The following is a 12109-nucleotide window of genomic DNA, read 5'->3' on the forward strand; positions in this document are numbered from 1 at the left end:
TAAATATCATTTTAATTACTATTTTAAAAAAAATTAAAAAAACAAAAAGTAGAAAACTGTGTTGGCGATTTTAAGAAAAAAAATAAAAAGAAAAGAAAAGAAAACGCCAACATGGTTGGCGATTTATTTAAAAACCGAAAAAAAACAAAAACGTCAATAGCATTGGCAATTCTTTTAAAAAGTAAAAAAAAAATAGAATCGCTACTGACAGTGGCGATTTATACTAGTTTGGTAAATAAATAAAAAAAACCCCAAAGCTGTAATTTTCAAAATAAACTATACCACTTGGGTACAAAAACCTTCAAAGCTAGTCCTCCATTATTTTCCTTCCCTCTCTAATTTTGAACTCCTAAACAAGGGAAAGAGCCCTTCCCCTTCCCTTTCCTTTCCCCTCAAAATCTTCCATTCTCTCCTCCCTTAAAAACTCGTAAAGCCTCCTAGTTAGAAGTCAAACCCCATCTAAACTTTAAAATGAAGTGTAGATATTTTATTATTGAAAATTGTCAATAAGATGAATGGCAACTTAGGATCAATTTGTGATCTTAATAATAAAGGCTATAATTTGTCTCTTGCATGTCTTCCGCCTGCTATGGAATCTTGCTCTTTTTTTGAAAAGAATTATGGAATCTTTCTTGAATATGCAGAACATCAAGCATATTCAAGATTCATGTTATGTAGTCGTTTTAGAAGGATACCACCAATCCTTTCTTTTGCTTACATGCAGGGATCTAAAGAAAGGGACAAAGGTATATCTTTTAGCAAGTAATCAAGTTGACCTTAAAAAAAAAACAAGTAAACTTAGTTAAAAGCCCAAATAAATAAGTGTATCGTGTGTTTCAGTTTGTACGATGAACTTAGGAAATTCTTAATTATATGCTATATAAATAATTAAATATTCATTTATCTATATTTTTTTACTTTTCTTCAATTTATAACTAGTATTAAAAACTGAAATAATTAGATGTATTTTAAAATATGAAAATATTGAAAAGGTTAGTTTAATATATATACTTTTTATAAAATCCACAATAAGATTTAAAATTTTGATAAATTTATAATAAAAATGTTTGGAAAAATAATTGAAAAGAAAACTTGTTGAAAGGCCTCTAAATTCGACATGAGAATCTATTAACATGACACCAACAACTATAAAACTAGGAGAAGATGATAAGAAATATGTATTTTTAATTAAAGAATGAATGAATAAAATAGAACTCCAATAGAAAATAAAATTTGGGTAACAAATTAAATACTCGAATATAATATTCATAATAGTACGTAGTTGTTCATAATCTAGGATTAAAAATAAAATAAAATATTGAAGAAACCAAAATAAAACTTATAAATTATTAGTGATATTTGCTATTGAATTGTTTTGAGCTATTGACGCACATCGTGTCAGGCAAACATCACAATGATACTAGCAAATAAGAATAGGCCTGTTGGAGAAAATTAAAAGTATTTGTTGCCAATTAATGTTTTTAGGTAGAACACTTATATATGAAGATATAAAATTTGTTTTGTGGTTTTTAGCCGTCACAAACATTAGTGATGGTAGAAAACTACAGCGGCGCACCCTAGTCTTCGAGTCAACGGCGGCACAACCGTTTGACGTTCGATCTTTACGTCTGCTTTCGCTCAAGTTTTGGGAAGCGTTTGACACGTGCCTGGACTGCGAGCTGTGGGGTTTCTCTGAACGTTTTACACGTGCTTCCCTGTAGGCACGTTGGAGTAACTTGAGTTACTATTTTTGCAACTGTTTTTCTCCATGGAACGTGAGATCGTGCTCGAGGGTGATGAAATAGAGGTGCTGGACGTTGGAGCTTTTGTGACAGATCCGGAGGCTGAAGCAGATGTTTGGTTGGCAGGGAAGGTGCTGGCCCATCACACAGTCAGCGCCACCATGTTTAAGGCAACGATGCTGGACCTCTGGGCCACGAGGAACTGTGTTGAGATCCGCCACGCAGGCCATAACCTGTTTACCTTCCGTTTCTCCACAACAAAGGACAGGGACCTGGTATGGAAGTCAGGACCATGGTTTTTTAACCGTTGTATGATTCCTTTGAATCTGTATGATATCAAAGGTGACCCAGCTAGGGTTGTACTTGACAAAGTACCGTGTTGGATCAGAGCATACCAGTTACCAAAGGCAGGCCGCTCTGAAGCTATGGCTAAGGCTTTGGGCAATTCGTTCGCTGGGTACATTGACTGGGACAGGTCCGAGGCAAACAAGTATGGAAGCTTCTTCCAATTTAGGGCGTGGATCAAAGTTGACACCCCGCTCAAGAGGGGGAAGATGTTGGCGGCTAGCGGGGCTCCCTTCAAGGTAACCTTTACCTATGAAAAACTGTGGAACTTTTGCTACCGCTGTGGATGCCTTAATCATGTTGAGCGCTTCTGCACCTTGGAGCAGTTGCCGCCTCCGTTACCGTTTGGCCCATGGCTTCGGGCTGAGAAGGACAGGACCTACTGGCCACGGAAAACGGGGCAGGTTCGTTAGGAAGCTCATGGAGATGGACAGCGGCAAGAGGGTGAGCAAGAGGGTGAGGTTCTTGTTCGTGAGAACGGAGAGGTGGAGACCGCACGTGTGCATGTTGCTAACAGTAAAGAGGTGGAGAACATAATGCTTGGTCCAAAGGCTGTGGCATTTGCTGCAGAAGTGTCCCTAGGTGGTGGGGTGACTATTCATGAATCAAAAAAACACAATAACAAGGCAGTGAATTCAATTGTTAAGGAGGGGGGGACTCTCTCTCCTTACATGGTGGGCAGCGCAAGCGACCAAGCGGCTCTTCTTCTGCGTTTGGTGGCTCTAGCACGGGGGTCTCGCCCCCACTGAAGAAGTTGAACAATGATATGGGATTGGGATTGGCGGAGACTGCTGAGCAGTCCCGCCCACCTCAATGAGGATTCTGTCTTGGAACTGTCGGGGGCTTGGGAACCGGCCGACAGTTCGAGTCCTGCAAGGGCTCATCCACTCACAAGCTCCCGATGTGGTTTTCATTATGGAAACCAGGTTGTATGTAGCTGAGATGTTAAGCCACCGCGGTATTGGTGGTCTCCCGAATATTTTTCCGGTCCAGTGTGCTGGGCATGGCCAACGGAGAGCAGGTGGTCTCTGTTTGGCGTGGGGTTCTGATGTGCAGGTAGAGGTTATTTCTTTTTCTTTGAATCATATACTGTTCAATTTAACTCACCCAAATCACCTTAGTGTGATGCAGGTTTTGGCCACTTATGGTTTTCCAGAAACAGCCCATAAAGCCCGCACTTGGGAACTTGTTCGTCGCTTGCGACCCACAACTCCTAAGCCATGGCTTTGTATTGGTGATTTTAATGATATCCTGTCCCCATTGGACAAACTTGGGGGCGATATCCCCGACATGGCCCATTTGCAATTTGTGAACCAAATTTGCAATGAATGCGATATTCATGATGCAGGTTTTTCAGGTTATCGATTCACTTGGTCCAATAACCGAGGGAAACCACACACTATTGAGGAGAGGCTTGACTTTGCCCTGGTTAATGACCAGTGGGAGGCCCTGTGGCCTGTTATGAAGGTATCTCATTTGATTAAACATCGCTCTGACCATAATCCTATTCTCTTGAGTTGTTCATCTCGCAGGGGGCATAGGGAATTGAAAAGAGCTCATATGTTCCGGTTTGAAGAATTGTGGCTTCGTGAGGGTGATGAATGCGCGGAGGTGGTGGCTGAAACTTGGAGTAGATCACGGTCTACGTTCTTATCAAAAATTGAGGAGGTTGGAGGAGCTCTTGGGAGCTGGGGGAAAGAAAAGTTTGGGGACTTACCGAGAAAGATCTCAGAGATGAAGGTTTTGCTTCAACAACTTCAGAGGCGGGATCAAACACAGCAGGTTATTGATGAGTACCATGAGACCGAGCGGCAATTGGATCATTTACTTGAGCAGTATGAGGTGTGGTGGAGTCAGCGGTCGAGAGCAACCTGGCTAGGTCATGGGGACAGAAACACGAGGTTTTTTCATCAAAAGGCGACTCAACGACGTAAGCGGAACCTCATTGAGGTTTTAAAAGATGATGGTGGCCGAGAATTTGAGGATGATGTTGATATTTCACGGGTTCTCTTAGAATATTTTACACAATTGTTCTCCTCCTCAGGTCCCAGTGGGGTTGATGAGGTGACTGATTTGGTTGCTGGTCGAGTAAAGCAGGAGCATTCGGCAGTTCTTTCTGAGGCTTTCTCTAAGGAGGAGATTGAAGAGGCTTTGTTCCAAATGCATCCGACAAAGGCTCCGGGCCTTGATGGTTTTCCAGCTCTCTTCTATCAGAAGTACTGGGATATTATTGGGGATGAGGTGTCTGATTTTTGTCTTCAAGTACTTAATGGAGGGCTTTCGCCAGGTACCATTAATAAGACTCTTATTGTTTTAATTCCGAAAATTAAAGAACCAGTGCATGCTACTCACTTTAGGCCAATAAGCCTTTGTAATGTTATTTTCAAGATTATAACAAAGGTCATTGCTAATCGTTTAAAAATTATATTGCCTGACCTTATTTGTCCATCACAAAGTGCTTTTGTTCCAGGGAGATTAATTACGGATAATGTGTTAATAGCACATGAGTGCTTCCATTTTATGAAGAAGAAAATTTCTGGCCGGAATGGCATGATGGCTTTGAAACTTGACATGTCAAAAGCCTATGATCGGGTTGAGTGGACCTTTCTCCACAGTGTTTTGATCAAAATGGGATTTCCACCCTCTTGGGTTGGTTTGATTATGAGATGTGTGTCTACTGTTAATTTTTCTATCATGTTGAATGGCAACCCTCAACCTGGGTTTGATCCTAACAGAGGTCTCAGACAAGGTGATCCTTTGTCGCCTTACTTGTTTATTCTTTGTGGGGAGGTTTTTTCTGCACTTATTCATAAGCATATTGCTACTTCTGCATTACATGGTATTAAGGTGGCTAGACAGGCACCTGTGGTATCTCATTTACTTTTTGCAGATGATAGCATCTTGTTTGCCAGGGCGTCAGACCTTGAGGCTGACATTATAAAGCACATCCTAGTTACCTATGAGCGTGCTTCTGGACAGGCTATCAACTTTGATAAGTCTATGCTTTCTGTGAGCCGCAATGTGCCTCAGAACCGTCTTCATGAGCTACAACAGCTTTTGGGAGTAAAGGCAGTAGAAAGCTTTGACAGATATTTGGGTCTTCCAACTTTGATTGGTAAGTCTAAAACCCAGATCTTTAATTATGTAAAGGACCGTGTCTGGAAAAAGCTTAAGGGCTGGAAAGAGAAATCTCTTTCCCGTGCTGGGCGTGAGGTTTTAATTAAGTCGGTGGCTCAAGCTATACCCACTTATGTTATGTCTTGTTTTATGCTTCCTAATGGGCTTTGTGCAGAGATTGAGGACATGATTTCCAGGTTCTTCTGGGGAGGTGATGTAGAGAAAATGAGCCTACACTGGGCTAGCTGGAGCAAATTATGCAAGCCAAAGCATGATGGTGGCTTGGGTTTCCGTGATTTCAAGTCGTTCAATACCGCTTTGGTGGCCAAGAATTGGTGGCGTCTCTATAGCCATCCCACTTCTTTATTGGCCCAGGTGTTTAAGGGGGTCTATTATCCCCATGGTTCGCTTTTGGAGGCAAGGAAAGGTTACAGACCTAGTTATGCTTGGTCGAGCATTTGGGGAACTCGATGGGTTTTTGAGAGAGGTGGGCGGTGGAAGGTTGGTAGTGGTGAGTCTTTGGATGTTCGCACTCATAGTTGGCTTCCTCATGGGTGCCCGGTGGGATACCGTGAAGATTTCTGCTTGAATTTGGTGTCACCAAAGTTAGTGATTTAATGCGGGCCCCTGGGGTGTGGAATAGAGAGATGGTTGAATTCATTTTTTGTCCAAGCACGGCCACTCAGATACTAGCTCTCCCTATTCCTTTGCATGGTGGTGAGGACGTCTTGTTCTGGCCAGGTTCGGTTGATGGATTTTATACAGCTAAGTTGGGGTATGACTTTGTTTCAAGCATGACAGCAGCAAACACAGCTGGTTCTTCCTCCTCAACCCCTCCACTGGGTAATAGCCTTTGGAAGAAGCTGTGGAGCAGGTATGGTTTGCCCCGATGCAAGGAGTTTTCTTGGCGCATTTGTCGCAGCTTTGTTCCGGTCCGTTCAGCGCTTGCTCGGCGCGGCATGGCTGTGGATTTGATTTGTCCGCTTTGTGGAATCGAAGAGGAAACAATCAAGCATTTGTGGCTCTGCTGCCCGGCCAGCCGCAGCGTTTTCTTTGCCATCCCCTTAGCGCTGCGGCTTGAGCGGTTTGTGTCCCTACCAGATTTCCTTCATCAGTTCTTGGCTGTTGCAAGTGCGGACGCCATAGCTGAGTGGCAGACAGCTGCATATGTTCTGTGGGAGGCCCGAAACAAGCTTGTCTTTGAGGGTCGGCCTTTCTCTTGCGATGCGGTGGTGCGGCGCACGCTCCAGCTGGTGCAACGTCCATCATCTGCTCAAGTTTCCCGCCAACCGGGTATAGTATTGGAGACCGTTTGGCGAAGGCCAGAGGAGGGGATGATAAAAGTAAATGTTGATGCCTCCTTCAAGTCAGCTACAGATTCTGGTTCAGGTTTGATAGCGCGGGATTCCGAGGGCCAAGTTTTGGCAGCAGCAGCAAGCTACCCGGTGGTGGCTTCCTCGCCGGTGTTGGCTGAGGCTTGGGCTCTTAGGTGGGCTATTATCTTGGCTTTGGAGCTTGGTTTTCGCAGGGTATGTTTTGAAACGGATTGTCTACTATTGTTTCAACGATGGCAGAAGCCTCCGGATGGCGTTTCTTATCTTATGTCTATTCTTAGGGAGTGTTTATCCTTTCGTCGTTTTTTTGATGTAATGACTTTATCCTTTGTTCGTCGTTCTGGCAACTCAGTTGCGGATTTGCTTGCTAGGAGGGCCTCTACTTATGCCGGTTTGGTTTGGGTAGAGGAAGTTCCGTCCGAAGCTTTACCTTTTGTTTCTGCGGATTATTTGGCGTTTATGCCGGTCCAAGTTTAATTGATTTGAGTTTGATTTCAAAAAAAAGAAAACTGTTACTAATTAATGTGTATATGTCTAATATGTTTGTCGCCAAATTGTGTATGTCTAACACTAATTTTCAATTTAAAAATAAACAATAATTTTCCTTTTATTTTTTAAATTTTTTTAAAAGCATCATTTTCCTTTTAGTTAATGTGGTGAATAGGAAAAGTGAAAGTGACTTAGCGACGTGTAAGAGGAGTTAAAATTATAATGATAAGTAGTTTACTATTTTCAAACATATAATGATAAGTAGTTTTCTATTTTCTTATAGAAATTAGGGATATTGAAATATATAATACGGGGGGACCATTTTATATTTTATACTACACTTATAAAGGACACACCCTCCCCCAGTCCTCCATATATAAGCTCTGCCTCAAATAAAGACCATAGTCATGTAAGCAATGATCTAAGGGTTGAGTGAAAATATAATATTTTTAGTTGTTACACATTTCTTTATTGAGCTCCAAATTTGCCTTTAATTAGTACATATATATGTCTCTATTGAACTCCCTTATATATCGATCCCAATATAATAATATTTTAAGAAATCAAACATAGGGGGCGTTTGTTTCAAGGATTGGAAAAGGATTCCCGGGAATGTTTGGGCCGGAATCTACATTCCAGTGTTTGGTAGCAGATTTGAAAAAAATATTCCCGGGTATCTTTCATTCCTGGGTAAGTCATATGCCCATCCAAAAACATTTCTCATTCCCATGATGGAGAGGTGGGTAAGTTGAATCCTGAATAGAAGGGGATGTGATTTTTGGTGTGAAATCTCTGAATTGCCACTACCCACTACCAACTACCCACTACCCATGTCTTTTACCGCGAAGGGTATTTTAAGAATTTTACTATCTATTCCCAGGAATATATATTTTGAACAAAACATATATTATAATTATACTCAGGAATATTAAAAAAGATTTCCAGAAACTGATTTTGTGAACCAAATGAATTTTTTAAAGATGTCAGGGAATAACATTCCCATCATAACATTCCCGGGTATCATTTTTCAATCCGTGAAACAAACACCTCCATAGTTAACACTTTAACCTGGCAATATGTGAATACTATAATTTATTTCTTGTCTTCGGCCACCGTCGGTGGAATCTTACTTTCTTTATTATGTCAAAATTTAATGGATCTTTAATTGAAACTGCAGAACATCAACCATGGTCAAGATTCATTATGGAATCTTTCCGTCGATACTCAGAATCTTTTCTTTTCGCTTAATGCACTCATGTGTTCTTTTTTTTTAATACATCGGAAAATGCACTCATGTGTTCTAAAGAAAGGTACAAAGGTGCATTTTTAGCCAAAATAAATAACCGTGTGTTTCAGCTTTTACACCAAGCGATCAAGGCCGTGTACAGACATTTTGGGGCCTTAAGCGAAAATGTTAAATGAGTCTTATTTTTAGAAATTTTTTAAAAAACTTAACATAAAATATTAATTTTTATACTAATTTTTAATTTAGTTTTGTAGCTACAAAATCATTTATCAGAGTTTTATAATCAAGCAACTCTAATATTTCACTTTCAATAGATAACATATCTAACCGATTCAATCTATCTTTCTATGGATATCCTTTTTTAGTTGGCTAATATTTATGAAATATATAATTCTGATTTTTTTATACTTTGATTGTTTAAAATTTATTAATGGTTAGTAACTAATTATATTTTTTTTGGGGCCTAAGCAAAAAAAATTGGGGGCCTTAAGTTGTTGCTTAATTCTCTTAACAGCTTACACGACCCTGCAAGCGATGACAATTTCTACCCTAAGATGAGGATCTCCATGAGAACTTTCATTTAGGCTCTGATCTAAAAGAAATTCTCTCTGAAAATGAGAAAGAGGATAAAAATCTCCCTAATAAGAATTTAGAGACGAGGGCGGTGATCACTCTCCCTGTCATATGAGATTCGCACGTATATAAGTAAAGTTACAACAACACATGTACAAATATGAAATTACTCATGATAAAAACTTCACTTTATAGATAGGTTGAATGCTCGATAGAATATCTTGGATGTTAAAATATATATTTTAATTAGATGATGTGAATGTTGTATTTTACGCTTTAAATTTATTTTATAAACTTCACATATTGTGTCATTGTGTGGTGAATTTTATTATGTTATTTGAAATTCATAATATATTTATATTGAAATTGATATATTTGCATTATCACTTATAGTTTTTTAATTTATTACAAAACTTACATATTTATATATTTTATTTAGAGAAAAATGATATACACCGACCGTGTAAAATTGATTTACAAATTCGACCAATCAGATTTTAAGAATGTGTCATGTCAACTAATTAAATTAAATAAAAAAATAATATTTTTCACATTTTTAAAATCTGATTGGCTGGCTGTATAAAAAAACCTTTTGACCGTCAATGCATAGAGTTTATTTTCTTTAATTTAATTTTTCATTAACATTCATGATTCTTTATGGGACTCGTGGTGAGAATGACTATTGGGGTTGGGTCAAAAAGAAGATATAGAGACAAAGAAAGAAAAAACACTTCTCTCCCACCTCATTTTTTTAGATAAATATTAGTTGTTAGTAATGCTAGTAAATTAGTCATTCTCACGATTCGAACCCTGAGCATTTCATCAATCATCTCACCCAACCTTAATATTTCTAACTCTTACTACTTAAGCTATCATTTAAGGACATTCCCCTCATTTTTATCTAACTTTTCAAGAAACACGCAGATACCACATAGCATACTTCCGCACCTAGCTATGAAAACAATTTATTGACCATGTAATGATCCTAGTGTAATTTTCTGAGTATTTTAATACCTCACGTGGCTATTGAAATGAACAGCTCATGATAAACATTCTCTTCTACGAAAACAACTTTTGTCGTGCAATCCTCGTCTATTTTTCTAAATATTTTTGGAAAAATGCTAATAATGCTTTTTCTAACGCTCTATTCCCAACACTTTTTCACTGATTTGTTGAAATTAATGTGTGAATTACTAAAAATATAGGTCCGACTTCCAATTTAATTTACTCACTTAAATTTCAATTAATTAATGAGAAAAATATTAAAATAAATTAAAAAGGTTAAAGAAAGTATTTGTGGCACATCTGATATTTTAATGTCTCACCCTTGCTAATAAAACCATAACAATTGTTACACATACGGATGTGCGGTGACATCCATCTGACATATGTAAAACGAACGGAAAAAAAATTGGCGGTTTGAAAACACTACGACATATTGCCACAAAGTTTGCAAGTTTATTGGCGGAGAGTGAAACCCCCTTCTAATTACTTTTAATTTTCACTTCACGTTTAGTGGAATATCGCCACTATACACTTATACGTACCATTCGAGGCAGGTCTATTTGTAAGGACTCCTAATAAAATGGACTACTCATATATAAACAACTATACTTGAAATGCACAACTTTATATATATATATATATATATATTTATATTCTCATTTATTTTTTTATTGTTTCCTATAGCTGGAATTAAGACTAATCTCTTATCCATGGCTGGGAGAGCCTAAGGCAATGCCTTAGCCCCCAAAAAATAACAAAATTGGTTTAATTAAGTCCCTAAAAATAATAATTAGTACTCACCCAAATCACCTTAGTGTGATGCAGGTTTTGGCCACTTATGGTTTTCCAGAAACAGCCCATAAAGCCCGCACTTGGGAACTTGTTCGTCGCTTGCGACCCACAACTCCTAAGCCATGGCTTTGTATTGGTGATTTTAATGATATCCTGTCCCCATTGGACAAACTTGGGGGCGATATCCCCGACATGGCCCATTTGCAATTTGTGAACCAAATTTGCAATGAATGCGATATTCATGATGCAGGTTTTTCAGGTTATCGATTCACTTGGTCCAATAACCGAGGGAAACCACACACTATTGAGGAGAGGCTTGACTTTGCCCTGGTTAATGACCAGTGGGAGGCCCTGTGGCCTGTTATGAAGGTATCTCATTTGATTAAACATCGCTCTGACCATAATCCTATTCTCTTGAGTTGTTCATCTCGCAGGGGGCATAGGGAATTGAAAAGAGCTCATATGTTCCGGTTTGAAGAATTGTGGCTTCGTGAGGGTGATGAATGCGCGGAGGTGGTGGCTGAAACTTGGAGTAGATCACGGTCTACGTTCTTATCAAAAATTGAGGAGGTTGGAGGAGCTCTTGGGAGCTGGGGGAAAGAAAAGTTTGGGGACTTACCGAGAAAGATCTCAGAGATGAAGGTTTTGCTTCAACAACTTCAGAGGCGGGATCAAACACAGCAGGTTATTGATGAGTACCATGAGACCGAGCGGCAATTGGATCATTTACTTGAGCAGTATGAGGTGTGGTGGAGTCAGCGGTCGAGAGCAACCTGGCTAGGTCATGGGGACAGAAACACGAGGTTTTTTCATCAAAAGGCGACTCAACGACGTAAGCGGAACCTCATTGAGGTTTTAAAAGATGATGGTGGCCGAGAATTTGAGGATGATGTTGATATTTCACGGGTTCTCTTAGAATATTTTACACAATTGTTCTCCTCCTCAGGTCCCAGTGGGGTTGATGAGGTGACTGATTTGGTTGCTGGTCGAGTAAAGCAGGAGCATTCGGCAGTTCTTTCTGAGGCTTTCTCTAAGGAGGAGATTGAAGAGGCTTTGTTCCAAATGCATCCGACAAAGGCTCCGGGCCTTGATGGTTTTCCAGCTCTCTTCTATCAGAAGTACTGGGATATTATTGGGGATGAGGTGTCTGATTTTTGTCTTCAAGTACTTAATGGAGGGCTTTCGCCAGGTACCATTAATAAGACTCTTATTGTTTTAATTCCGAAAATTAAAGAACCAGTGCATGCTACTCACTTTAGGCCAATAAGCCTTTGTAATGTTATTTTCAAGATTATAACAAAGGTCATTGCTAATCGTTTAAAAATTATATTGCCTGACCTTATTTGTCCATCACAAAGTGCTTTTGTTCCAGGGAGATTAATTACGGATAATGTGTTAATAGCACATGAGTGCTTCCATTTTATGAAGAAGAAAATTTCTGGCCGGAATGGCATGATGGCTTTGAA

General features: G+C 39.4%; 2 protein-coding genes across 2 annotated transcripts; both read left to right on the forward strand.

The window, feature by feature from the left end:
* Positions 1-1768: 1768 nt before the first annotated feature.
* On the forward strand, positions 1769-2500 carry LOC130723468 (uncharacterized). Its single transcript, XM_057574541.1, has one exon. The coding sequence runs from the start codon at positions 1769-1771 to the stop codon at positions 2498-2500; it is 732 nt and encodes a 243-aa protein (XP_057430524.1).
* Positions 2501-5821: 3321 nt separating this feature from the next.
* On the forward strand, positions 5822-7015 carry LOC130723485 (uncharacterized). The gene has a single exon (XM_057574557.1). The coding sequence runs from the start codon at positions 5822-5824 to the stop codon at positions 7013-7015; it is 1194 nt and encodes a 397-aa protein (XP_057430540.1).
* Positions 7016-12109: the final 5094 nt, after the last annotated feature.

Source organism: Lotus japonicus, chromosome 1, assembly GCF_012489685.1.
Source record: "Lotus japonicus ecotype B-129 chromosome 1, LjGifu_v1.2".
Classification (NCBI taxonomy): Eukaryota; Viridiplantae; Streptophyta; class Magnoliopsida; order Fabales; family Fabaceae; genus Lotus; species Lotus japonicus.

Bases quoted from the DNA above. Each gene is read 5' to 3' on its own strand.
- LOC130723468 (XM_057574541.1), top strand. From the start codon at position 1,769: ATGGAACGTGAGATCGTGCTCGAGGGTGATGAAATAGAGGTGCTGGAC.
- LOC130723485 (XM_057574557.1), top strand. From the start codon at position 5,822: ATGCGGGCCCCTGGGGTGTGGAATAGAGAGATGGTTGAATTCATTTTT.